The sequence below is a fragment of the Salvelinus fontinalis genome, chromosome 6 (assembly GCF_029448725.1).
Source record: "Salvelinus fontinalis isolate EN_2023a chromosome 6, ASM2944872v1, whole genome shotgun sequence".
Taxonomy (NCBI): domain Eukaryota; kingdom Metazoa; phylum Chordata; class Actinopteri; order Salmoniformes; family Salmonidae; genus Salvelinus; species Salvelinus fontinalis.
This window is the reverse complement of record NC_074670.1, coordinates 16203842-16230102: the sequence shown is the minus strand read 5'-3', so window position 1 is coordinate 16230102 and position 26261 is coordinate 16203842. Positions and strand designations below refer to the sequence as shown.

At 41.6% G+C, this 26261-nt stretch overlaps 1 protein-coding gene across 3 annotated transcripts; it reads right to left on the bottom strand.

Annotated features, from left to right (window-relative positions):
* Nucleotides 1-3204: 3204 nt before the first annotated feature.
* Nucleotides 3205-15348, bottom strand: LOC129857165 (uncharacterized). Of its 3 annotated transcripts, none has more exons than XM_055925142.1 (8): nt 12829-15348; nt 11887-12030; nt 11052-11252; nt 10715-10874; nt 8598-9001; nt 8108-8178; nt 7682-7722; nt 3205-3696 (listed from the first exon to the last, which is right to left on the bottom strand). In XM_055925142.1, exons 3-7 carry the CDS (start codon nt 11130-11132, stop codon nt 7704-7706), a joined length of 735 nt encoding a protein of 244 aa, XP_055781117.1. In that variant the 5' UTR covers nt 11133-11252; nt 11887-12030; nt 12829-15348; the 3' UTR covers nt 3205-3696; nt 7682-7703. The 3 variants fall into 3 exon arrangements, with proteins under 3 accessions (XP_055781117.1, XP_055781118.1, XP_055781119.1); XM_055925143.1 differs by having other exon boundaries at nt 10715-10856; nt 12829-15347; XM_055925144.1 differs by having other exon boundaries at nt 10715-10776; nt 12829-15346.
* Nucleotides 15349-26261: the final 10913 nt, after the last annotated feature.

Here is a 26261-nt window from a genome sequence, read left to right as displayed (position 1 = left end):
GCACCAGGCTTCCAGTGCATCTCCAGAGCCCTGTTCCTCCTCCCCGCACTCGCCCTGAGGTGCGTGCCCTCAGCCCGGTACCTCCAGTTCCGGCACCATGCACTAAGCCATCTGTGCGTCTCCAGAGCCCTGTACGCACTGTTCCTTCTCCCCGCACTCGCCCTGAGGTGCGTGCCCTCAGCCCGGTACCTCCAGTTCCGGTACCACGCACCAGGCCTATAGTGCGCTTCGAGAGGTCAGTGTGCCCTGTCCCTGCTCCCCGCACTAGCCTTGAAGTGCGTGCCGTCATCCCGGTACCTCCAGTTCCGGCACCACGCACCAGGCCTACTGTGCGCCTCAGCAGGGCAGAGTCGGCCGTCTGCCCAACGCCTTCTGCACTGCCTGTCTGCCCAGCGCCGTCTGAGCCATCTGTCTGCCCAGCGCCGTCTGAGCCATCTGTCTGCCCAGCGCCGTCTGAGCCATCTGTCTGCCCAGCGCCGTCTGAGCCATCTGTCTGCCCAGCGCCGTCTGAGCCATCTGTCTGCCCAGCGCCGTCTGAGCCATCTGTCTGCCCAGCGCCGTCTGAGCCATCTGTCTGCCCAGCGCCGTCTGAGCCATCTGTCTGCCCAGCGCCGTCTGAGCCATCTGTCTGCCCAGCGCCGTCTGAGCCATCTGTCTGCCCAGTGCCTTCTGAGCCATCTGTCTGCCCAGCTCCTTCTGAGCCATCCGTCTGCCACGAGCCATTAGAGCCGCCCGTCTGTCCCGAGCCATTAGAGCCGTCCGTCAGTCAGGAGCCGCTAGAGCCGTCCGTCAGTCAGGAGCCGCCAGAGCCGCCAGCCAGTAAGGAGCCGCCAGAGCCGCCAGCCAGTCAGGAGCCGCCAGAGCCGCCAGCCAGTCAGGAGCCGCCAGAGCCGCCAGCCAGTCAGGAGCCGCCAGAGCCGCCAGCCAGTCAGGAGCCGCCAGAGCCGCCAGCCAGTCAGGAGCCGCCAGAGACGCCAGCCAGTCAGGAGCTGCCAGAGACGCCAGCCAGTCAGGAGCCGCCAGAGACGCCAGCCAGTCAGGAGCTGCCAGAGACGCCAGCCAGTCAGGAGCTGCCAGAGACGCCAGCCAGTCAGGAGCTGCCAGAGACGCCAGCCAGTCAGGAGCTGCCAGAGTTGCCCTCCGGTCATGAGCTGCCCTACAGTCATGAGCTGCCCTACAGTCATGAGCTGCCCTACAGTCATGAGCTGCCTTACAGTCATGAGCTGCCTTACAGTCATGAGCTGCCTTACAGTCATGAGCTGCCCTACAGTCATGAGCTGCCCTACAGTCATGAGCTGCCACTCAGTCATGAGCTGCCACTCAGTCATGAGCTGCCACTCAGTCCGGAGCTGCCACTCAGCCCGGACCTGCCAGAGTCCCTCAGCCCGGACCTGCCAGAGTCCCTCAGCCAGGACCTGCCCCTTATCCCGGTGCTGCCCCTTATCCCGGTGCTGCCCCTTCATTTAGGTGGTTTTAGTTGGAGGGTGGTCATTGGGAGGGGGATACAGAAGCGGGGAGTGACTATGGTGGTGTGGGGACAGCGTCCGGAGCCTGAGCCACCACCGTGGTCAGATGCCCACCCAGACCCTCCCCTGGACTTTGTGCTGGTGCGCCCGGCGTTCGCACCTTGAGGGGGGGGTTCTGTCACGTTCCTGACCTGTTTTTTATGTGTGTGATGGTCAGGGCGTGAGTTTTGGGTGGGCAGTCTATGTTTTCCGTTTCTATGTTGGTTTTGGGTTGCCTGGTATGGCTCTTGATTAGAGGCAGGTGTTTTGCGTTTTCCTCTAATTGAGAGTCATATTAAGGTAGGGTGTTCTCACTGTTTGTTTGTGGGTGATTGTTACCTGTCTCTGTGTTTGTGTTCTGCAACAGATAGGTCTGTATCGGTTTTGCACATTTGTTATTTTGTAGGTTGTTTGTAGTGTTTCTCTTGTGTTTGTATTAAACATGTTTAACACTAGCCGCGCTGCATTTTGGTCCTCTCCTTCACCCCTGGAAGAAAACCTTTACAGTAACAAAGCCTACCATCAGTAACACACTACGCCGCCAGGGACTCAAATCCTGCAGTGCCAGACGTGTCCCCCTGCTTAAGCCAGTAAATGTCCAGGCCCGTCTGAAGTTTGCTAGAGAGCATTTGGATGATCCAGAAGAATATTGTGAGAATGTCAGATGAAACCAAAATATAACTTTTTGGTAAAAACTCAACTCGTCGTGTTTGGAGGACAAAGAATGCTGAGTTGCATCCAAAGAACACCATACCTACTGTGAAGCATGGGGGTGGAAACATCATGCTTTTGGGCTGTTTTTCTGCAAAGGGACCAGGACGACTGATCAGTGTAAAGGACAGAATGAATGGGGCCATGTATCGTAAGATTTTGAGTGAAAACCTCCTTCCATCAGCAAGGGCATTGAAGATGAAACGTGGCTGGGTCTTTCAGCATGAAAATGATCCCAAACACACCGCCCGGGCAACGAAGGAGTGGCTTCGTAAGAAGCATTTCAAGGTCCTGGAGTGGCCTAGCCAGTCTCCAGATCTCAACCCCATAGAAAATCTTTGGAGGGAGTTGAAAGTCCGTGTTGCCCAGCAACAGCCCCAAAACATCACTGCTCTAGAGGAGATCTGCATGGAGGAATGGGCCAAAATACCAGCAACAGTGTGTGAAAACCTTGTGAAGACTTACAGAAAACGTTTGACCTCTATCATTGCCAACAAAGGGTATATAACAAAGTATTGAGATAAACTTTTGTTATTGACCAAATACTTATTTTCCACCATAATTTGCAAATAAATTCATTAAAAATCCTACAATATGATTTTCTGGATTTTCTTTTCTCATTTTGTCTGTCATAGTTGAAGTGTACCTGTGATGAAAATTACAGGCCTCATCTTTTTAAGTGGGAGAACTTGCACAATTGGTGGCTGACTAAATACTTTTTTGCCCCACTGTATCTTGATTATTTATGTTTGTTCTTTATTATATCAACTGATTGCTTCTGTGTGGGGTGCTTTGGCTGAAAGACCAACACGTTTGATCTGGAGAAAAATAGACCATTAAACTTGCAAATGAACTGTCTTTAGTAAATATAATTGTATATACTCCATAAGATAATCAGCTATGTGCATTGTGTTATAGAAATAGGCATAGACTAAAGGTAAAAAATTTGAGTGAAATTAAACGTATATATTTAACAACACAAAAATACTCAACTTCTGACTACTTTAATACACATAAATTAATTTATCACAATACATTTGGTCCCCCAAAATGGTGAGGCTATGTACAAAATGTGCTGTAATTTGTAAACGGTTCACCAGATATGGATGAAAATACACTCAAATTAAAGACGATGGTCTGCACTTTAACCTCATAGTCATTGTATCATTTCAAATACAAAGTTCTGGAGTACAGAGGCAAAACAACAAAAAATGTGTCACTGTTGCAATACGTTTGTAGCTCACTTTATATGAAGATTATCTAAATGCATATTCTCATGAAAGTGATTGAGATCAAATGGTTGGCATGCTGATGCTCCATGAATGTTTCAATGGTAAACCATGGTGAATTTGGCCAACCATTTATGATTGACAGTGATACATGTGAAGGGAGAGTGAGGAATACATTTGTGCATTAAGTAGGTTAAACTGGAGAAACGCGGTCCTCTGCCTTGATCCAGTCATCGTCCCATTTCTTGCCACTGTAAGACAAGAAAGAAAACATAAGGAATGTCATGTTTTTAAGCAGAAATAGATAATAAATAATTCAATATGTAATCGTGAGCAAGGTGTCACGATCGTCATAATAACTGGACCAAAGAGCAGCGTGATCTGGGTTCCACATCTTTTTATTTCTAAGTGAAACGCACAGCAAAACCAAAACAATACATCTCCAAACGAAACGTGAAGCTAACAATAGTGCTAACAAGCAACTATCCATAGTCAAGATCCCACAAAGCAGAAATGGCTGCATAAATATGATCCCCAATCAGAGACAACGATAAACAGCTGCTGTGGAAGTGAATGGATACAGGCTGGTAAAAACAGGAAACTAAAGCAAGGCCATAAGTGCATAGAATAGCTGGACACACCGAGGTCAGAGGGACATACAAAAGAGGTGGCCAGCCAAATGACCGACAGATGAACTATAGGCATAATACATATTTATATTAGGACACTGAGAACATCCTGGCACCATTGTAATCTAATCGAGAGCGGATACAGGCGTTATTGGGCACGAACAAGCAGGAAGCCTGAAAATGAAAGACAATGATAACATATGACGTATGAGAAGTAACTTAATGTGCGTATGTAATGGACTGAGATACTGTATGTGTATAAAAACAGAGCCAGGGCTTAGGAAAGGTGGTCTTTCCGTGGACTGACACGGCTTGTGATAAATTGTATTAAAAAAAGCCTATATTGATCTCACAAGTTCTTGTAAGAGTGTTATATTTCTGAGACGATTATCCACGACACTGCCTCTGATTGGGAACCATACCAGGCCAACATAGAAATATAATTACCTAGATGACCCACCCTAGTCACACCCCGACCTAACCAACATAGAGAATAAAAGGCTCTCTATGGTCAGGGCGTGACACAAGGGTTGCACCTATTCCTTTGAAAAGGGTTTTATGATTTTTGGTTAAACCTAATCTGACATTGGTCAAGTGCCTTCTTCTCCACTCAAATATAATATTTCAACTACATAAAGTACCTTGTAAAAGTATTCATACCCCTTGGATTTCGCCACATTTTATTGTGTTACAATGTTGGATTGAAATTTATTTAATTTATATATTTTTGTCAACAAGCAACTCAAAATGGTGTACCGTACTCTAATGTAAAAGTGGAAGAAAATTTAGATTTTTTATAAAGGCATACCTAAATTAGTTCACAAGTTAAATTTGGCTTAACAAATCACATAATATGTTATATGGACTCAATAGGGGTTAACATTATTTTTGAATAACTACCCATACATCTGTACCCCATACATATAACATCTGTAAGGTCCCTCAGTCAGGTATTGAATTTCAAGCAACAAAGACCAGGGAGCTTTTCGAAAGCCTCATAAAGGGCAGTGATTGGTAGATGGGTCACAATAACAAATCAGACATTGCATATCTCTTTAAGCATGGTCAAGTTAATAATTATGGTGTGGGTTATGTATTAAACCACCCAGACACATCAAAGATAGTCGTTCTTCTGAACTGAGCTGCAGTACATAAATGCAACTGCTCAGGGGTGTTACCATGAGGCCATTGGTGATTTTACAGTTACAAGCTGTCATGGTAGAACAACGGAGGAGGGATCAACATCATTGTAGTAACGCCACAAGAATGACTTAAACTACAGTGAAAAGAAAAATACAAATATGCAACAAGGCATTGGAGTTAATACTGAAAAAAACTGCAAAGGAATATACTTTCTGGCCTAAATGCAAAGCCTTTTTTTTCTACCAGACACTGGGAGAGGAATCCACCTTTCAACAGTACAATGACCTACAACACAATGACAAATCTACACTGGAGTTGCTTACCAAGAAGACAGTGAATGTTCCTGAGTTGCCAAGTTCAAGTTTGGACTTAAATCTGATTGGAAATCTATTGCAAGACTTTTAAATTGTTGTCTATACATGATCCCCAACATATTGACAGAGCTTGAAGAATTATAAAAAGAATAATGGGCTAATTTTGCACAATCCTGGTGTGTTAAGCTCTAAAAGACTCACAGCTGTAATGACTCTAAAAGACTTACCCACGAAGACTCACAGCTGTAATCACTGTCAAAGGCATTTCCAAGGGCTCTGACTACTTTTACAAGGCACTGTAACATCCAATACCAAGGTACAGCCAAAACCATATGTATTTGGAGAGTGAAGCTAAAATGTGAAATTTGGATCTATACTCCAGAATTTAGTATTTTAAATAAAAGGTTTCATTTACTATAACTTTAATACACTTTAAGTGAATTTGTCCAAATACTTATGGCTCCTTCAAATTGGGGGGACTATATACATAAAGTGATTTCCTTTCTAAATTGTGAAAAGGTGACCTGTACTATCGCCTCATATGAAACATTTGATTTCAAATCCAAAATGCTGGAGTTTAGAGTCAAATTGTACATTTTAGCTTCACTGTCCAAATACATATGGTGTTAAGTGTACAGTATATCCTCTACATATGGTGTTGAGTGTACAGTATATCCTCAATACATATGGTGTTGAGTGTACAGTATATACTCAATACATATGGTGTTGAGTGTACAGTATATCCTCTACATATGGTGTTGAGTGTACAGTATATCCTCTACATATGGTGTTGAGTGTACAGTATATCATCAATACATATGGTGTTGAGTGTACAGTATATCCTCAATACATATGGTGTTGAGTGTACAGTATATCCTCTACATATGGTGTTGAGTGTACAGTATATCCTCAATACATATGGTGTTGAGTGTACAGTATATCCTCTACATATGGTGTTGAGTGTACAGTATATCATCAATACATATGGTGTTAAGTGTACAGTATATCCTCTACATATGGTGTTGAGTGTACAGTATATCATCAATACATATAGTGTTGAGTGTACAGTATATCCTCTACATATGGTGTTGAGTGTACAGTATATCATCAATACATATGGTGTTGAGTGTAAAGTATATCCTCAATACATATGGTGTTGAGTGTACAGTATATCATCAATACATATGGTGTTGAGTGTACAGTATATCCTCAATACATATGGTGTTGAGTGTACAGTATATCCTCAATACATATGGTGTTGAGTGTACAGTATATCCTCAATACATATGGTGTTGAGTGTACAGTATATCCTCTACATATGGTGTTGAGTGTACAGTATATCCTCTACATATGGTGTTGAGTGTACAGTATATCCTCTATACATATGGTGTTGAGTGTACAGTATATTCTCTATACATATGGTGTTGAGTGTACAGTATATCCTCTATACATATGGTGTTGAGTGTACAGTATATCCTCTACATATGGTGTTGAGTGTACAATATATCATCAATACATATAGTGTTGAGTGTACAGTATATCCTCTACATATGGTGTTGAGTGTACAGTATATCATCAATACATATGGTGTTGAGTGTACAGTGTATCCTCAATACATATGGTGTTGAGTGTACAGTATATCATCAATACATATGGTGTTGAGTGTACAGTGTATCCTCAATACATATGGTGTTGAGTGTACAGTATATCCTCAATACATATGGTGTTGAGTGTACAGTATATCCTCTACATATGGTGTTGAGTGTACAGTATATCCTCAATACATATGGTGTTGAGTGTACAGTATATCCTCTACTTATGGTGTTGAGTGTACAGTATATCCTCTACATATGGTGTTGAGTGTACAGTATATCATCAATACATATGGTGTTGAGTGTACAGTATATCATCAATACATATGGTGTTGAGTGTACAGTATATCCTCAATACATATGGTGTTGAGTGTACAGTATATCCTCAATACATATGGTGTTGAGTGTACAGTATATCATCAATACATATGGTGTTAAGTGTACAGTATATCCTCAATACATATGGTGTTGAGTGTACAGTATATCCTCAATACATTTGGTGTTGAGTGTACAGTATATCCTCAATTCATTCTAGGAGATTAGTTGAAGTAAACATACCATCCAGAGCATGGCTTCCACCTCACCTTCTGCTCCTGACCCTTTATTATGAAACAAATAGAAATGTCTGTTTTATTTTAAAGCTGCACTATGCAGAAATCGCACCGCAATGTCATGGTAGCTAATATCAGTTGTATGAAGCTGTTGTACAAACCAAAGTAATAGACTCAATAACAAAACTTAAGAACGGGAAGCATAGAAATAAGGCACACTGTAGAACAGATCTACTGCTTCTTAGACTTGCTTTCAGGTAGAATGATGATCTGTAACGAACCTTTCTATGTGAATTTGGTCGGGCCACCCAGAAAGTTACATATTGCCACTTTAACTACAAGGTCTATGCACTGAAAGTTAACTACAATTGGTGTTGCACTAGGATTAGCCTGTAAATACAGTCACGGGAATTTCAATGTTCTGCAGATTTACCTCCTTTGAAGTTCTATTGGCAAGAATCTTGAGAATAGGGAAAATTGTTTGCCCCGGATGCACTGGACACTCTGAAACAATAAATGCATGTATATATTTAATCACCACCCACCAGAACATGAATAAAGTTAGCAGGACAGTCAATTGCATTATTAATTTTACATCTATGCCTAGCCTTAGACTACATTCTTAGAAATGGTCCTTTGGCTGTCACCATAGGAGAACCCTTTTTGGTTCCGGGTAGAACCCTTTTGGTTCCATGTAAAACCCAATAGAGTTCTACCTAGAACCGAAAAGGGTTCTCCTTTAGGGACAGCCGAATAACCCTTTTGGAACCCTTCTTTCTAAGAGTGTACAGTATGCCTGCCTCCTGAAAAGTAGGAGACCATCAATCACTGAAATTGTTTTATACATTTATTAAAAGCATAATTTAAGTTATTGACATCATTAACATTTTTGAATAAACAATATAAGTTAGATACTAATTTACCTTTTGCATGTAGTCATATTTCCTCTTCCTTGGTCGGGGTTGGATGGGGTAGGATGGGGTTGGATGGGGTTGGATAGGATTGGATGGGATGGAGTTGACTGTCATGCTCATTGATTTGGAGGGTTTTTTGAGGGTGACAAGGTGACAGGACTTTCTCCCCGTCTTCTTTGGTTTGGTGTGGGTGTAGCTGGTCTCCTGGGTGGTGGGGGTTATTGGGGGTTTAACCTGGTTGGGGATCCGGGTGAAGCTGGTCTCCTGGGTGGTGGGGGATATCGGGGGTTCAACCTGGTTGAGGATGAGGGTGTAGCTGGTCTCCTGGGGGGCAACTGTATCAGACAGTTCTTGGGCAGCAATAGGAGGAGGGTTGGAGGGTTGTAGTGTGGGGGTATGGGTGTTGATTGCCACTGCGAAATAGAACATATTAAGGAAATGGGACAGACAAGCGGGCAACAGTTTCCAATTGGCAGAGGTGAGCATGTATATTTAAGCAATAAGGCCTGATGAGGTGTAGTATATGGCAATATACCACGGCTAAGGGCTGTTCTTATGCATGACGCAATACGGAGTGCCTGGATACAGCCCTTAACCGTGGTATATTGGCCATATACCACAAACCCCCGAGGTGCCTTATTGCTATTATAAACTGGTTACAAGCGTAATTAGAGAAGTAAAAATACATGTTCTGTCATACGGTCTGATATACCAAGGCTTTCAGACAATCAGCATTCAGGGCTGGAACCACCCAGTTTATAAATAAACTTCTACACAGGATATGTGAAAAGAATGTGTTGAAATGTTGCTTGCCTGAACTAACTCCTCTACTTTAATAATAACAATAATTATACATGAAACATACATAGCTTTACAATTGTAGAAACTAACAAACAATCACTAATATAACTAAATAACAGCAGACTAAACAAAAGGAAGAAAAACATTCAACAAAATACTTTGGTGCAAACATGCATCCTTTGTCCTGATCTTGTCCACATTCTGACTGTGCACACATTTTTAGAAATGCATCTACACATGGTCTTATCAGTCCACTGTGTCCGCATTGTGAACAGATTTACTGGTCCCGCCTTGTATGCTAATTCTTTGACAGATATTCTTTCAAAATAATACTTATTTATTTTAAGACACATATATATTACATAAGTCGATGGTGCCACCTGTCAATGAAGGCAGGATGATTTAAACGGTTTTACTGTCAACTCCAGACGTGGTCAGGAAGATCTGATCAAAATGCTTCTTTTAATTGTCTACACCTGTCTGAAAATGTGAGCATAATCAGACTGTGGACAAGATCAGGACATATAATGCATGTTAGAACCAGGTATAAAAGGGGCTAAATAGAGGTAAGAAGGGCTCAAGGGTGTGATGTGTGAGTATGTGAGTGAGATAGCAGATGAGTGAACGAGCAGGTGTTGCGCATATGTGTGAGTGTGTGTACGAGTGTGTGAAACAGAAGAGGTGTGTGTGGGAATGGTGGAGGGGGAGGTAAGGGTAGGCCATGGTGAAGAGGTGAGTTTTTAGGCGGGACTGAAAGACGATGATGGACTCAGAGTCACAAATGGCTGGAGGGAGGGAGTTCCAGAGCCTAGGAGCAACCCTGGAGAAGGCCCTGTCACTGAAACTCTGGACCTAGGGATGACAAGATGGCCAACTGTGGTTGAGCGGAGAGAGCATGAGGGCTGGTAGGAGAGAAGAAGGTCAGAGAGGTAAGGGGTAGCAAGGTGGTGGAGAGCTTTCTTAGGTCAGGAGGATCTTGTAATTAATGCGGTGGGAGACAGGGAGCCAGCGGAGTTCACAGAGGATGGGGTGATATGCTGCCAGGATGATTTAGTGTGGGTTAGAAGATGGGCTGCTGAGTTTTGAACCATTTGGAGCTTATCGAGGGAGTCTGTGTTAGTGCCGGGGAGTAGTGAGTTGCAATAGTCTATTCGGGAGAAGAAGAAAGCATGGATGACAGTTTCGGCCCTCAGTACAGGAGAGGGAGGGGCTGTCTTTGGCAAATTTGCCTAAGTGGAATAATTAGTTATTTACAGTCTGACGTATGTGGTGGTTGAGGGATAGGGTCTTAAGGTAGACAAACATACATATTTCTGTCCAAATACCTTTCACAATTGCCTCATACAACATTTGGATTGCTGCCATTGAGGTCTGATTCATCATACCACTGTGAGGACAGAGCACAGTTGACGACAAAATGTTATCCTTCTTCCTCTTGCTGAGGAGTCGCAGGGAGTACACTCCTACCTTGTGGAACATATGTACCTGGAATCATTAATGACTAAATAACTTCCAGAAACAACAAATATCAGTCAAATAATGACATTTAGATTTACAGTCAAATGACACAATGAGACAACAACAAATAAGTGCATAGGGCCTATCATATCCCTAAGCTAGAAATGCAGAACTATTTTTAGAGGAAAACATAATAAAGCTTACCAGCTTGTTTGCTGCATTAACCAAGGTTGCATATCTTCCATGTTTCATTGTCTTATTTGCCCATTCATCTGTAGCCTTCATTTTTTGGGCCTATAACCCTTTAGCTGTATTGTTGCACCACAGAACTTGCACTTCTTTGATGCTACTCCTATTGATCTGTTACAACTAGGACACAGCTTACAGCTGGAGCCAGGAGCCATTCTGCATGAAAGGTGGATACGAAAGTGTCAGAAAGAATAGCCCTATACACATAACTTGACTGATGAAATGCACCAGGGAGGTCCACTCTGGCAATGGGCTTGAATTGACAAGGAGAACTAGAGATTGTGAGATAAAAACTATACTAACAATAGCAATTAATAAAGAGAGTTTGGTCAACTAAGGAGCTGACGTTGAGTTCGCATTAAACATCAAGCCATGACCCTTCTCAAACCCACTAAAGAAGTGCTGTGTGTGTGTGTTTGAAGGTGACATGGGTTTCAATGACTCAATCATATGGGTCAGATCTGATAATGGACCTCGTCTCGTAATAAAACTAAGCCTGAGGCTTTAACATGCCATACTGTAACGTAATATGTCATACTAACTGTTGACTACTATTGTAACCTAGATGTAGGCTACCTGCCATAGCCTCAGGTGCACAGTGCAATGAGTGTCGTTAGTTGAAATTATGAAACAATACCTGGGACAGTGGGATTTGGTTACTTATTTTAAGATATAATTTGAATAATCTCCTCACAGTTGGTTTGCATTTTAAAACTACAACCTGGTTTGTTTTTGAAAACACAAGAAATATGAAGAAAGCTTAATTAAAAGAGAAAAAGTTTTCACTTACTTAAAATGCAGCCAGAGGATAGATCAAGAGATCTGTATCAAGAGGATGGATAGAAAGAGAGAGAGATAGAGGCTAAAGGTGTCAGCCGTAGGTCGGAGTGGTCTGAAGAGAAGGGTGGTAAGTGTGAAGGGTCTTTATTTGGAGCTGAAAAGTAGAGAGAATAGAACAAGTTTAGAATTGTATTTCACAGCTGTATATGTAGGATACTTATTTTAATTTAAAAAATGTAACTGGGCATTAAAATGTACTTAATTTGTAAGTGGATTATATCACAAAAACTACAGGTGGTGTACAAAAATGTAAAGAATCTGAATGACGGATAACAAGATGACCATTGGATTCACTGCAATGGGAGCATTGCTGTCTGGTGGTCCCAATTCATCCATTGTTTGGAATTGTTTTCTCCACAAGATCTAAAACTGTCTTTAGAAAGACTTTGCAAAGACAAGTTGAACTAGCTCTATTAGACAGGGGTGTGAAACTCATTCCACAGAGGGCCGAGTGTCTGCGGGTTTTTGGTTTTTCATTTCAATGAACACCTGGATAAACTAACCAGGTGAGGGGAGTTCCTTAGTCATTTGTGACCTTCATTTATCAATCAAGGGTGGAGCAAAAACCTGCAGACACTCGGACCTCCCATGGTAGGAGTTTGACACATGTGGATTAAAGTAATGAACCACTCAAACTAGTTTAATCAGGTGTGTAGACGTTGCCCAGAACAAAACCCTGCGCCCACCATGCAACTCCATAGACTGTAGCCTAGCTCGCTAGCTAGCTGAAACTGTTGAGTAGGCCAATAGCTAAGATTTTTATTGAAAACCTTGACATATCAGTGAAAATGCATAGTGGTTTGAGAAATGACGTAAAAAGCAATAAATCAATCTCCATAACATTACATACTAGCGATTAGAACCACATAGTTTATTTGCATACTTCACTTACCGGGAAAGAGAATGATCGCATGGGAGGATCGGGTAGGATCGGGTACTTTCCAAGTTGCCTTCTTTGTTGAAGTCATGATGCGCATATGTGTTGTAGGTCAAATTACACCGATTCTGCACAGAATAAGAATACACATTTAAACTGCCTGGAAAAGCGTTTCTTAGAATCATTTAATTTGATATTGTTATATAAATTGAACAACACAGAAAGTAACCTCCCCTGCAGCCGAGTGTGTTGACGAGCTGGAACGTGCTCCGCATTACATTGGGTTGAAGTTGCATATGTACAGTACTGATCTTGTGGTCAGTTTTCCGTTATTTTCTCGTACGACTTGGGGAGAGAAAGCAACATCACCCGAAAGTGTTTTGATCGGCCAACATATGTTTTCTGACTGTAATGAGCGCAAACCCCAAAAATATTAAGTGAAATCAAGCATAGAAAACAGTATTTGCCATTGATAATGTATTTAAATCTTCCCTGGCAAAGATCCCAAAGAGTGTCATTACTTGGAGTAATCTATGAACGGTTTCAAAATGCCTACTTGTTGAATATCATCTTGTCTGCAGTAAATACATGTATCGGAAGAGTGAAGTGGAAGATTAAATACATTTCTTTCAATGGAAAAATCACCCATAAAATAATTCTGAACACAGATGTAGGATATGTATGTAGGCTGCTATTACACATACTAATGCCTCGTTCAGGTACTATCGGAGTTCTCGGGAATTCCTAGTTCCGACTGGGAAGTTTCACTTGAATGACCCTCCAAATACGAATTACAAGTGGGGAATTAGAAAATTATGTGGCCAATCTTATTGGTTTAAGAATTGTTCAGACTTCAAAAGCACTTGAACACAATCATGTCGGAGTTACAACTTCCCATTTTCCCATTTCCCACGAGAATGTGAAGCCAGCATAATACTGCATTCAAGAGCTAGTCCGTACTAGGAAACGGACATTTCTGACTTGTTAACTAGTTGAACGCGTTACAGTAGCCTAAGTATATGACATGAGTGACATGACCGTAATAATCATAATGGAAAGGCCTTGGAAGTGCCATAAGTGTAAGCCAGCATCAATCATTATTTTACATTAACCTGTTTAACATGTAATACATGCATTATGAAGAAAATTGTGTGATTTAGGCTCCACGAAATATGAAATGGGTTATTAAGAAAATCGTGTAGTGTTGCCTACATGACAAAAAGGCCTTCTGATTACAAGTGCACCAGTATCCAAAGTATTAAGCGAAATCAAGCACAGAAAACAGCATTGGCATTATTAAATAAAAAATTCACACGACTTAAGTCGCACGTAAATGTGCGTCTTTTCTCAAAAATTATGTTCAGCAAGTCTAAAACAGTACATATAGGCATACAACGACACATTTTAAAACATGGTTAAACAAAGATAACATTGCTGTATATTCATACCGTTGAATTAGCCATTAAGAAGAACAAAAATGAAATATAAACTATCGCGTCTATATGGTTGTTGCAAAGGCTTGTGTGTAGCCTACTGGTCAAATTTGTGTCTTTTCTCACTAATTAAGCCACACAAAAACGCACAAAAAACACAGTAGCCCGTAAAAGCCCGAACGGATATAATGCAAGAGTTGAATAATGTTTGCCATATTCTAATAATTATAATGTGCCAACGTATCGCCACGGTCCGTGCCATGGTGAAACGTGCACTCCTGTAGATCGGAAACAATTGGATGGTTAAACTTGCCAGCCAACCACAAAAGGCGAAGCAATTCAGGCATTATTGAAAGTCTGTACAATCCTTGTCCTGCAAATAAACATTATTTGTATAGTTGAATGTTTATTTTGCAAGAAGTAGGCATTTAAAATTAAATGTGAAGTGGAACGTTAAAGTTACAGTGACATAACGTGCCCAACGTAGCTACCTTCAAAAATTATTCGTCCTTCACCATTTATTCGAAAAACACAGTTTCCATCATCATTTGCCGCAATAAAGAAAGTTCTACAAAACAAATATTCACCCCTGTGGAACGAATAAAAATGTTGTCTATCTTTAGAAGGTTTCTCCTATATCTGCCGCTTCAATTAGACGTCGTAATAAAAAAAAAATTGCGACTTTGCTTTTGTCGAATAAACTTGTGTCAATGGAAACTTGTCTAATATAGGCTACATTCACTTCTTAGATTAATAAGACCAACAAATAATGGAAATTGTAGGTATCAAAAATATATACGAGGTAGGCCTACTGACTTCTATAATTCCATGTAAAATTAGGCTAAGGCGTATTTTGATAATTGATTAATCTGGGTGGCTAATAACAAGCCGAAACCGTTACAATACCTTCTTCAATGGATAAGCAGAGTGTAAATAACAAAACTAATCTTAGGAAAACGCTCCAGATCATACGTTGAATAAATTGGGCCGGCAGGTAGCCTAGTGGTTAGAGTGTTGGACTTGTAACCGGAAGGTTGCAAGAACGAATCCCTGAGCTGACAAGGTAAACATCTGTCTTCTGCCCTTGAACAAGGCAGTTAACCCACTGTTCTTAGGCAGTCATTGAAAATAAGCGATTGTTCTTAACTGACTTGCCCAGTTAAACAAAGGTAAAAAAATGTTTTTTTACCATTTATCATTAAATCTAGTAGCCTAATCTACAAAACAGATATGAAATAATACTCTCCAAAGTCTCGTTTATTCACTAGGTATTATTTTGAAAATATAGGCTACGTTACAACAAGCGCTACTCCACTGTCGTGGACGGTGCTGAACGGTCAGGTATTTAAGATTAACTCCAATAATGGCTTTCGACCATCTCGCCCCACCTAAAAAGAGTGTACCAGCCTACAGCTATCCACCCTATGACTGTAGCTGAATTTAATAAGGTCCAATGCAGCCGTTTTAATCTCATTATCAAATAATTTCTGGGTAACAATTAAGTACCTAACTGTGATTGTTTTCAATTAAAATTGTTTAAAAAAATAACTATGTATTTTTGTAAATAACAGCTGGTGCAAGATATATAAGGAAGTCTCAAGGTTTTGCTCGCCTGAGGTAGAGTATCTCGTGATAAGCTGTGGACCACACTATCTACCTAGAGTTTTCATCTGTATTTTTCATAGCTGTCTACATGCCACAACAGACTGATGCTGGCACTAAGACTGCACTAAATGAGCTGTATTCTGCCATAAGCAAATAGGAAAATGCTCACCCAGAGGCTGTGCTCCTAGTGGCTGGGGACTTTAACGCAGGGAAATTTAAATCCGTATTACCAAATTTCTATCAGCATGTTAAATGTGCAACCAGAGGGAAAATAAACTCTGGACCAACTTTACTCCACACACAGAGACAGATACAAAGCTCTCCCTCGCCTTCCATTTGGCAAATCTGACCATAATTCTATCCTCCTGATTCCTGCTTACAAGCAAAAAATTAAATCAGGAAGCACCAGTGACTCGATCAATAAAAAGTGGTCAGATAAAGCAGATGCTGAGCTGCAGGACTGTTTTGCTACAACAGACTGGAATATGTTCCGCTATTCCTTCGATGGCATTGAGGAGTATACCACATAAGTCACTGGCTTCATCAATAAGTGCATCTATGACGTCGTCCCCACAGTGACCGTGCGTACATACCCCAACCAGAAGCCATGGATTACAGGCAACATTCGCGCTGAGCTAAAGGCCAGAGCTGGCGCTTTCAAGGAGCGGGACTCTAACCCAGAAGCTTATAAGAAATCCTGCTATGCCCTCTGACGAACCATCAAACAGGCAAAGCATCAATACAGGATTAAGAGGAAATCGTATTACACCGGCTCTGACGCTCGTCGGATGTGGCAGGGCTTGCAAACCCTTACAGACTACAAAGGAAAGCACAGCTGAGAGAAGCCCAGTGACACAAGCCTACCAGACGAGCTAAATGACTTCTATGCTCGCTTCGAGGCAAATAACACTGAAACATGCATGAGAGCATCAGCTGTTCCGGAAGACTCTGTGATCACGCTCTCCGCAGCCGATGTGAGTAAGACCTTTAAACATGTCAACATTCACAAGGCTGCAGGGTCAGACGGATTACCAGGATGTGTACTGTGAGCATGCGCTGACCAACTGGCAAGTGTCTTCACTGACATTTTCAACCTCTCCCTGTCCGAGCCTGTAATACCAACATGTTTTAAGTAGTCCACCACAGTCCCTGTGCCCAAGAACACTAAGGTAACCTGCCTAAATGACTACTGACCCGGAGCGCTCAAGTCTGTAGCCATGAAGTGCTTTGAAAGGCTGGTCATGGCTCACATCAACACCATTATCCCAGAAACCCTAGACCCACTCCAATTTGCATACCAAATCTCTTGCTGTTTTACTTCAGTGCCTTATTGAAAACCGGATGGATGTTTTGGAATATTTGTATTCTGTACAGACTTCCTTCTTTTCACTCTGTCATTTAGCTTAATATTGTGGAGTAACTACAATGTTGTTGATCCGTCCTCAGTTGTATCCTATCACAGCCATTTAACTAGTGGTTTACAATTACCATTGGCCTAATGGTGAAATCCCTGAACGGTTTCCTTCCTCTCCGTCAACTGAGTTAGGAAGGATGCCTGTACTTTGTAATGACTGGGTGTATTGATACACCATTCAAAGTGCAATTAATAACTTCACCATGCTCAAAGGGATAAAAGGGATACTTTTTTTTTACCCGTCTACCAATAGGTGCCCCCCTTGGTGAGGCATTGAAAAACCTCCCTGGTCTTTTCTGTTGAATCTGCGCTTAAAATGTACTGTTCGACTGAGAGACCTTACAGATAATTTTATGTGTGGGGTACAGAGATAAGGTAGTCATTCAAAAATCATGGTAAACACCATTATGTACACAGAGTTAGTCCATGCAATTTGTTAAGCACAATTTTCCTCCTGAACTTATATAGGCTTGCCATAACAAAGGGGTTGTGTAAGTGGGGGACGGGATATATACCTGTATGAGTGTGTTTTATGTGTTCTTTTACAGGAGACACACTGTAGACATACACAAATATATGCTGTAGACATACACACAGACATACTGTAGACATACTGTAGATATGTTGTAGATATACACAAAGACACTGTAGACATACTGTATACATACACAAAGACATATTGTAGATATATTGTAGATATATTGTAGACATACACACAGACATACTGTAGATATATTGTACCATACACAAAGACATACTGTAGACATACACAAAGAAATACTGTAGACATACTGTAGATATGTTGTAGATATACACAAAGACACTGTAGACATACTGTATACATACACAAAGACATATTGTAGATATATTGTAGACATACACACAGACATACTGTAGATATATTGTAGATATATTGTAGACATACACACAGACATACTGTAGATATATTGTACCATACACAAAGACATACTGTAGACATACACAAAGAAATACTGTAGACATACTGTAGATATATTGTAGACATACTGTAGACATACACACAGACATACTGTAGATATATTGTACCATACACAAAGACATACTGTAGACATACACAAAGAAATACTGTAGACATACTGTAGATATATTGTAGACATACTGTAGACATACACACAGACATACTGTAGATATATTGTACCATACACAAAGACATACTGTAGACATACACAAAGACATACTGTAGACATAGACAAAGACAAACTGTAGACATACACAAAGACATATTGTAGACATACTGTAAACATACTGTAGACATACTGTACTGTAGACATACACAGACATATTGTAGACATACACAAAGGCATATTGTAGACATACTGTAGACATACTGTACTGTAGACATACACAGACATATGCTCATAACAATGAACTATTTCTCTCAATATGGAGCCTTACATAGTGCACATTAAAATAATTCCTTTTTCATGTGCCTGTTCGTGCTGTTGAATGCCTCCCTGTTTTGAATCAGAGAATATCTCCTGGCTGACCATGAGACAGCAATCTCCGCTGTTACCCATAATGCTTTCTCATCACAGATACTGCGTTGTTGCATTTGCTTTGTTAATAAATAACTGTACTCTCTCTCTATTCATTCTCCTCAAAAATGTCACGGCAGGAAGCTCCCCTTCTCTTCTGTGGCCTTAAAGGCAACCAGGGAATTGGGAAATGGTACAAGCCAGAGCCGCAGGGGCTAGCGGTACCGCTGCAAATGTATTCACCTTTCTGGCATAATTGAATTTTCCTGTTATATTCCAGAGGGGTGGGGGTTAGAAATTAAAAGGCAAAAATACTTTAAAAAGATTCATCCTTCTCCCATTCTTTGGGGATCTTTTATTTCCTATTAGTTTTTTAACCTTCTTCATTTGATAAATAATTAAGTTGAATATTTGGTGTCTGGTGTCTGCAGTGTCTGCAGAGTGTGCTGGTATCTGCTGGTGTCTGCAGTGTCTGGTGTTTGCTGGTGTCTGCTGGTGTCTGCTAGTGTCTGCTAGTGTGTGCTGTTGTCTGCAGTTGTCTGCTGGTGTGTGCTGGTGTCTGCTAGTGTCTGCTGGTGTCTGCTGGTGTCTCCACTGTCTGCTGTGCCTGCTGGTGTCTACAGTGTCTGCTGGTGTCTACAGTGTCTGTTGGTGTCTCTAGTGTGTGCAGTGTCTGCTGGTGTCTACTGTGTCTGAAGTGGATGCTGCTGCCTTCTGGTGTCTACAGTGTCTGCTGTTGTCTGCAGTGTCTGCTGGTGTCCGAAGTATCTGCTGGTGTCTGGTGTGTCTGCTGGTGTCTGTATTGTCTGCTGGTGTCTGCTGGTGTTTGTTCTCTCACAAAACCAGTGACTGACGTAGACTTGGGAAACCAGAGCAATCAGAGACCTAGGAAAGGTGATCAATTAAGCAGACTCTGCAGCCCCTGATTACCAGAAAAATATTAAACTCAATTATTTATAGAATGAAGATGGTTAAAAAAACAAAGAAGAGACAAAAAAGACCTGCATTTGGCAAAAGCCTTCACATGAAATATTTCAGTTCTTGAATTTCTACCCAGGCTGTGATTCCATTAAAGGCGCATTCAACACTGATTAAATTCCAGGGTTGAAAGACTATGAGGATTTGGTTGGTACTTTTGCTCCAAAATACATAAACGGTGCTCTCTGTGAAATACATTAAGAGGAAGTTAAATAACTGAAACATTTAATGTGAAGGCTCTTGCCACATGCATGTTGGCATTTCTTAAGATGACACATGTACTGGAGGCAGCTCTGCAGGTAGTCACTAGCTGGCACAGCCACAAAGTCATACAATCTGATTTTAAACTTAACCTTAACTCTAACCTTAACCACACTGCTAACTTTGAGCCTAACCCTAACCTTTAATTAAAACCTTAACCCCCCCCCTACATTTTCACAATATATAGCCAATTTTGACTTTGACACTGGAAATTGCTCAGTGCTGCCTCCAGGAAAATACTCATCCCTATAAACGTCAACCTTCTCACCAAACTAATCCATAAGCAAGGGGGGGGGGGGGGGTAGCCATTGATTTGTAGGGAAGTGGATTCTAATGCTTTGACAGATATGTAAGCAAGCAATTTTTGCTGGAGTAGGAGATGCACACACACACACACACACACACACACGTGCACACACACACACACACACACACACACACACACACACACACACACACACACACACACACACATGTGCATACACACACACGTGCACACACACACACAAATTAAATAATGATAGGGTAGCCTAGTGGTTAGAGCAGGTAGCCTTGTGGTTAGAGCGTTGGGCCAAATAACCGGAAGGTTGCTGGATTGAATCCCCAAGCTGAAAAGGTAAAAATGTGTTGTTCTGCCCCTGAGCAAGGCAGTTCACCTACTGTTCCCCTGGCGCCGAAGACTTGGATGTTGATTATGGCAGCCCCCTGCATCTCTCTGATTCAGAGGAGTTGGGTTAAATGCAGACACATTTCAGTTGAATACATTCAGTTGGACAACTGACGAGGTATCCCCTCTTTCCCTGTAAATGTATACATATGCACCCCACATGTCCAATGAGCGAGCATGGTATATCCAAAAGACTGTTGTTTCCACACAGTATAATGTTCCTCTTTTTTATGAAGGAATACGTGCTAGTCTATTAGCAACAGATCAACATATTGTGAAAATCCTTTTTCACAGCCTTTGAAAATCGTGTTTTGTGGCTTAACCACCTAAGCATTGGAAGCCAATTGTGATCGTCAGAGGGCTCGTCAAACTGAACATTTTCACTAGTTTTTCTTCTTCCATCACTCAGGGACTTGAGACAAGCCAAGATAACCTCATAGATTGCCGCAAGCGATTACATTTCTGTTATTTCGCCAAGGCTACATGCTCATATTGACTCGTTCCCCCTTCATTGGTTAGACACCAAGGACTTAGTAGGAAATGGATTTGGATCAGGGCGACTGGGACTAATTTTAAACGTCAGTCAATAAATTGATGTCACAGCCGGCGCAACGCAGAACGGATTAAACAAGCACCTAGGAGTATATAGAGCACCCAAAATTCTATCAAGCAAAGGCAGCAGGTGCAGCAAAAAAAATATTTTGGGGGGGGATTGTGAGAGGCCTGTAATTTTCATCATAGGTACACTTCAACTATGACAGACAAAATGAGAAAAGAAAATCCAGAAAATCACATTGTAGGATTTTTAATGAATTTATTTGCAAATTATATATATATATATAATATATATATATATATATATATATATAATAAATCCTACAACGTGATTTTCTGGATTTTTTTTCTCATTTTGTCTGTCATAGTTGAAGTGTACCTATGATGAAAATTACAGGCCTTGCTCATCTTTTTAAGTGGGAGAACTTGCACAATTGGTGGCTGACTAAATACTTTTTTGCCCCACTGTACATTAACCTAATATTCATATAGGTCTGATAATGACACTGCTTTAGTGAAGACTAAACCACCGTAATTGTTATTTTACAATAATGTACTTAAATTACTCAAAACATACTATTTCCTGCATGGGAAACAAGATGAGGGGAACACATCTCGACAATCTGGTACAAAAAGTAAAGGACTGAGTAGTCTGCATACTCGGAAAAGGATAGTCATTTGCTAAGTTTCCATGAACATGTCCAGTGATTTTGTTTTGTCGACATTTAGAAAAGTCGCATTTAGAAAATAAATTTGACAATTGCCAGCCAGCTATGGTACATTTCCGTTTAACCATCTTGTGTCACAATAGCTATCTTTTATCGGTGCAATAAAAGACAATTCATTAAAGGTTTTTATAGGCTCTCCGAGAGTTTGTTCTTATTAAAAGGAGTTTTCATTCAAATCAAATTTTATTTGCATATGCACCGAATACAACAAGTGTAGTTCTTTAAAAAAAAATCACCTTTATTTAACCAGGTTGGCCACTTGAGAACAAGTTCTCATTTACAACTGCAACCTGGCCAAGATAAAGCAAAGCAGTGCGACACAAACAACAACACAGAGTTACACATGGGATAAACAAACGTACAGTCAATAGCACAATAGAAAAATCTATATACAGTGTGTGCAAATGTAGTAAGATTAGGGAGGTAAGGCAATAAATAGGCCACAGTGGCAAAATAATTACAATTTAGCAATTAAACACTGTAGTGAAATATAGTGCAGAAGATGAATGTACAAGTAAAGATACTGGGGTGTAAAGGAGTAAAAAAAAAAATAACAGTATGGGGATGAGGTAGTTGGGTGGGCTATTTACAGATGGGCTGTGCCCAGGTGCAATGATCGGTAAACTGCTCTGACAGCTGATACTTAAATTTAGTGAGGGAGATGCTTATTTAAGATGGTGAGGAAAGCACTTTTAAAGAATAACCAGGCATCCTCTACTGACGGAATGAGGTCAAAATCCTTCCAGGATACCCGGGCCAGGTCGATTAGAAAGGCTTGCTCGCTGAAGTGTTTTAGGGAGCCTTTGACAGTGATGAGTGGTGGTCGTTTGACTGCGGACCCATTATGGACGCAGGCAATGAGGCAGCAATCGCTGAGATCCTGGTTGAAGACAGCAGAGGTGTATTTAGAAGGCAGGTTGGTCAGGATGATATCTATGAGGGTGCCCGTGTTTACGGATTTAGGGTTAGAGAGAATATAGTAGACGGCACACGTCAAACGTGTGATTTATGAACTTACTTTATGGTTCAGGTGTGTGTGCCCATATATGGGCATCCTGCAGGACATCCTGCCTTCAGTTCTCACGCCTTAGAGTGAGTGTTTATTTAACCAGATAGTGCATCTGTTCCTTTGAAGCTGTCATGATGATTGATGTGTAGGGATCTCATTGAACTGGGGGATGTGTTTGAACATTTCAAAGAGTATGTTGTAGTGACCTTAGGGCTGTTGTCTATGAATCAGGAATGTCCAGGGTTATTGGGGGGCAGCCGCATTATAAATAAACCCCAGAACACCACAAGCGACCACGATAAACCACTAAAGAAATTAAACATGGATTTTGTGATCAGTGACACACATGTGATGACCAGAACAACGGAAGCAGGACCTCGGTTGAAACAGAGAAAGGCCAGAGTATAAAGCATCAATATACGATGCGCCAAAAAAACGGTTGCTAAATATGTATAGAACCCAAATACCGCCCGCAACTGCGCTGACAGATCAAGTGATGATGTCTAATGGACAGCTATGGGGTTATCTGTTTGATTACCAGGCCTGTAGAGTGAAGCTCTATACCATAGCCGAAGGAGAAGAATTTACAGACCAGACTTTAGGAGTGGACTACAGGCTTGAAGACTGTCAGGTGTTTCGCAAGGTGGTGTGTCCTGAACTAAGAGTTATCACAAAGGGGTATAGCTTGTTTACGGGCTACGAGACCCGTCGGGAAGGTGCCCCTGACTCCTCAGGAAGAATATTTCATAGGGTGAAAATACAAAGAAAGAATGAACTTCCATGTGGGTGCGTGGAGTTCTATATCAGCAACGAGAAAATCCGCAACGAAAACAGTGATGGTGGTCTGACTGGGGATTTTAGGTTGCGTATGCTTATTCCTTTTAAAAGTTGGAATATAATGGAATTGAAAATGTTAGTTAGTGGATGCTCTTTTTGTACAGAGCCAACAATGGCAGAGTATTGTTCAGCTAAGGAAGTGCATGATATATACGAATCCTAAGGATTATGATTCAAAAGAACCCCAAGAAGGTCCATCCTCAGAAGGGTCAGCCCCCATTGAAAACTAAGTACGCGGCTGCTACGTTAACCACGCCCCGATACCAAAGGAATGGTTCAACAATAAAAGGGGTGACCATAAAGCCTCCGGTTCATCATTTTAGCATATACCATGGATATTCATACACCATACCAGGACTCCGATACGTCATGGGTATCAGACCCTAAGGACTCTATGCCTCACAGTCCTCCATTCTACTCCCCCCAGGCATGCCCCCCGACAAGTACACCGCCTGAGGATGCGTTTGATGGGGTGGTCAGTACTATTTTTGTGGACACCATCAAGGCCTCTGTAGCCGCACTTTTAGACGTGGTGATTGGAGCGTATATAAGAGAAAAATTAATCGGTTGTGAGATTAATCACCCCAGCCAACGATGACATCCGTGTTTATATGACCCACCCCGGTACTACTTATTCAACCATTTTGAGGAGCTGGTGAAAAGACTGTGGTCCAGCCGCTTTATACCGTCGCTGGTCAGAGCCCTGGAGTCTATGGGTCTTGTACCATCTATTCCCAGAATTTACGGGGTAACCGAGGCTTTCCTACATGAGCTGAAGGAGGTGATCTACATCCACAAGAAACTCAAAGAAATCCGGCACACACTGGTGGATGACAACAAATACAAGGAAGCTTTGGTGGCTGATGTGGTGACTTTCTGGCTCAATAAACCCCAAGAGAACCAATAACAAAACTTATTTTTATTTAGATGTAAAGCAATGTGTAACTATATGCATACGATGTTAGAGAGAATAAACACATTTTTTCTTTTGCGAGAACTTACAAATGTTTTGCAGCAAATTATTGAAAATAAAGTGAACAATGTATCATTGTACACAACCCACAATACATGGGGTAATGCAGAGCGTGTGCTAAAAATGGAGCAAATCATGAATCATGTAAGACATACGGGCGGGAGTCTACAATGGACACAACTGGTATCCCATCTTGTGGATGATTCTGAAGAACTAGAAACCCCGCCTTGTCTAAGATTTTACTTTATTTGTTTGAAACACTGTTTAATTGTAACATGTATCATTTGTTGTTTATATACTTATATAATGGATGTGTGTATTAAAAAAATTCTGCGATACAAGCCTGTAAATGTAAACCAAGTACACAAGATGTTGCATGCATGGGTCGTTGAGAAAAGGGGCACTAATATCCTGCTACGTATCCTGAATTGTCTGTACACGTAATACTTGATGTTTGCAAAAATAAAATGCAAAATGAAAATGTTCTGGTTATTTGAAAGGGGCTCATTAACGTTATTGTACATCAGAGAGGCAAGAAGGATGGCGGAGCAGGTCTTGAAAAACATTTATTATACCCCTTCTAACCAAATCCATCAAGTTTATTTTATATAGCCCTTCGTACATCAGCTAATATCTCGAAGTGCTGTACCTAAAACCCCAAACAGCAAGCAATGCAGGTGTAGAAGCACGGCGGCTAGGAAAAACTCCCTAGAAAGGCCAAAACCTAGGAAGAAACCTAGAGAGGAACCAGGCTTTGAGGGGTGGCCAGTTCTCTTCTGGCTGTGCCGGGTGGAGATTATAACAGAACATGGCCAAGATGTTCAAATGTTCATAAATGACCAGCATGGTCAAATAATAAATCAGGAGTAAATGTCAGTAGGCTTTTCATAGCCGATCATTAAGAGTATCTCTACCGCTCCTGCGATCTTTAGAGAGTTGAAAACAGCAGGTCTGGGACAGGTAGCACATCCGGTGGACAGGTCAGGGTTCCATAGCCGCAGGCAGAACAGTTGAAACTGGAACAGCAGCAAGGCCAGGTGGACTGGGGACAGCAAGGAGTCATCATGCCCGGTAGTCCTGACGCATGGTCCTAGGGCTCAGGTCCTCCGAGAGAGAGAAAGAAAGAGAGAAGGAGAGAATTAGAGAGAGTATACTTAAATTCACAAAAGGACACCAGATAAGACAGGAGAAGTACTCCAGATATAACCAACTGACCCTAGCCCCCCGACACATAAACTACTGCAGCATAAATACTGGAGGCTGAGACAGGAGGGGTCAGGAGACACTGTGGCCCCATCCGATGATACCCCCGGACAGGGCCAAACAGGAAGGATATAACCCCACCCACTTTGCCAAAGCACAGCTCCCACACCACTAGAGGAATATCTTCAACCACCAACTTACCATCCTGAGACAAGGCCGAGTATAGCCCACAAAGATCTCCACCACAGCACAAACCAAGGGGGGGCGCCAA

Bases quoted from the DNA above. Each gene is read 5' to 3' on its own strand.
- LOC129857165 (XM_055925142.1), bottom strand. From the start codon at position 11,132: ATGAAGGCTACAGATGAATGGGCAAATAAGACAATGAAACATGGAAGA. The intron at 10,875-11,051 runs GTAAGCTTTATT...TAATGATTCCAG, and splicing joins TTAATGCAGCAAACAAGCTG to GTACATATGTTCCACAAGGT. The intron at 9,002-10,714 runs GTATTTGGACAG...TCTATTTCGCAG, and splicing joins GTATGAGGCAATTGTGAAAG to TGGCAATCAACACCCATACC.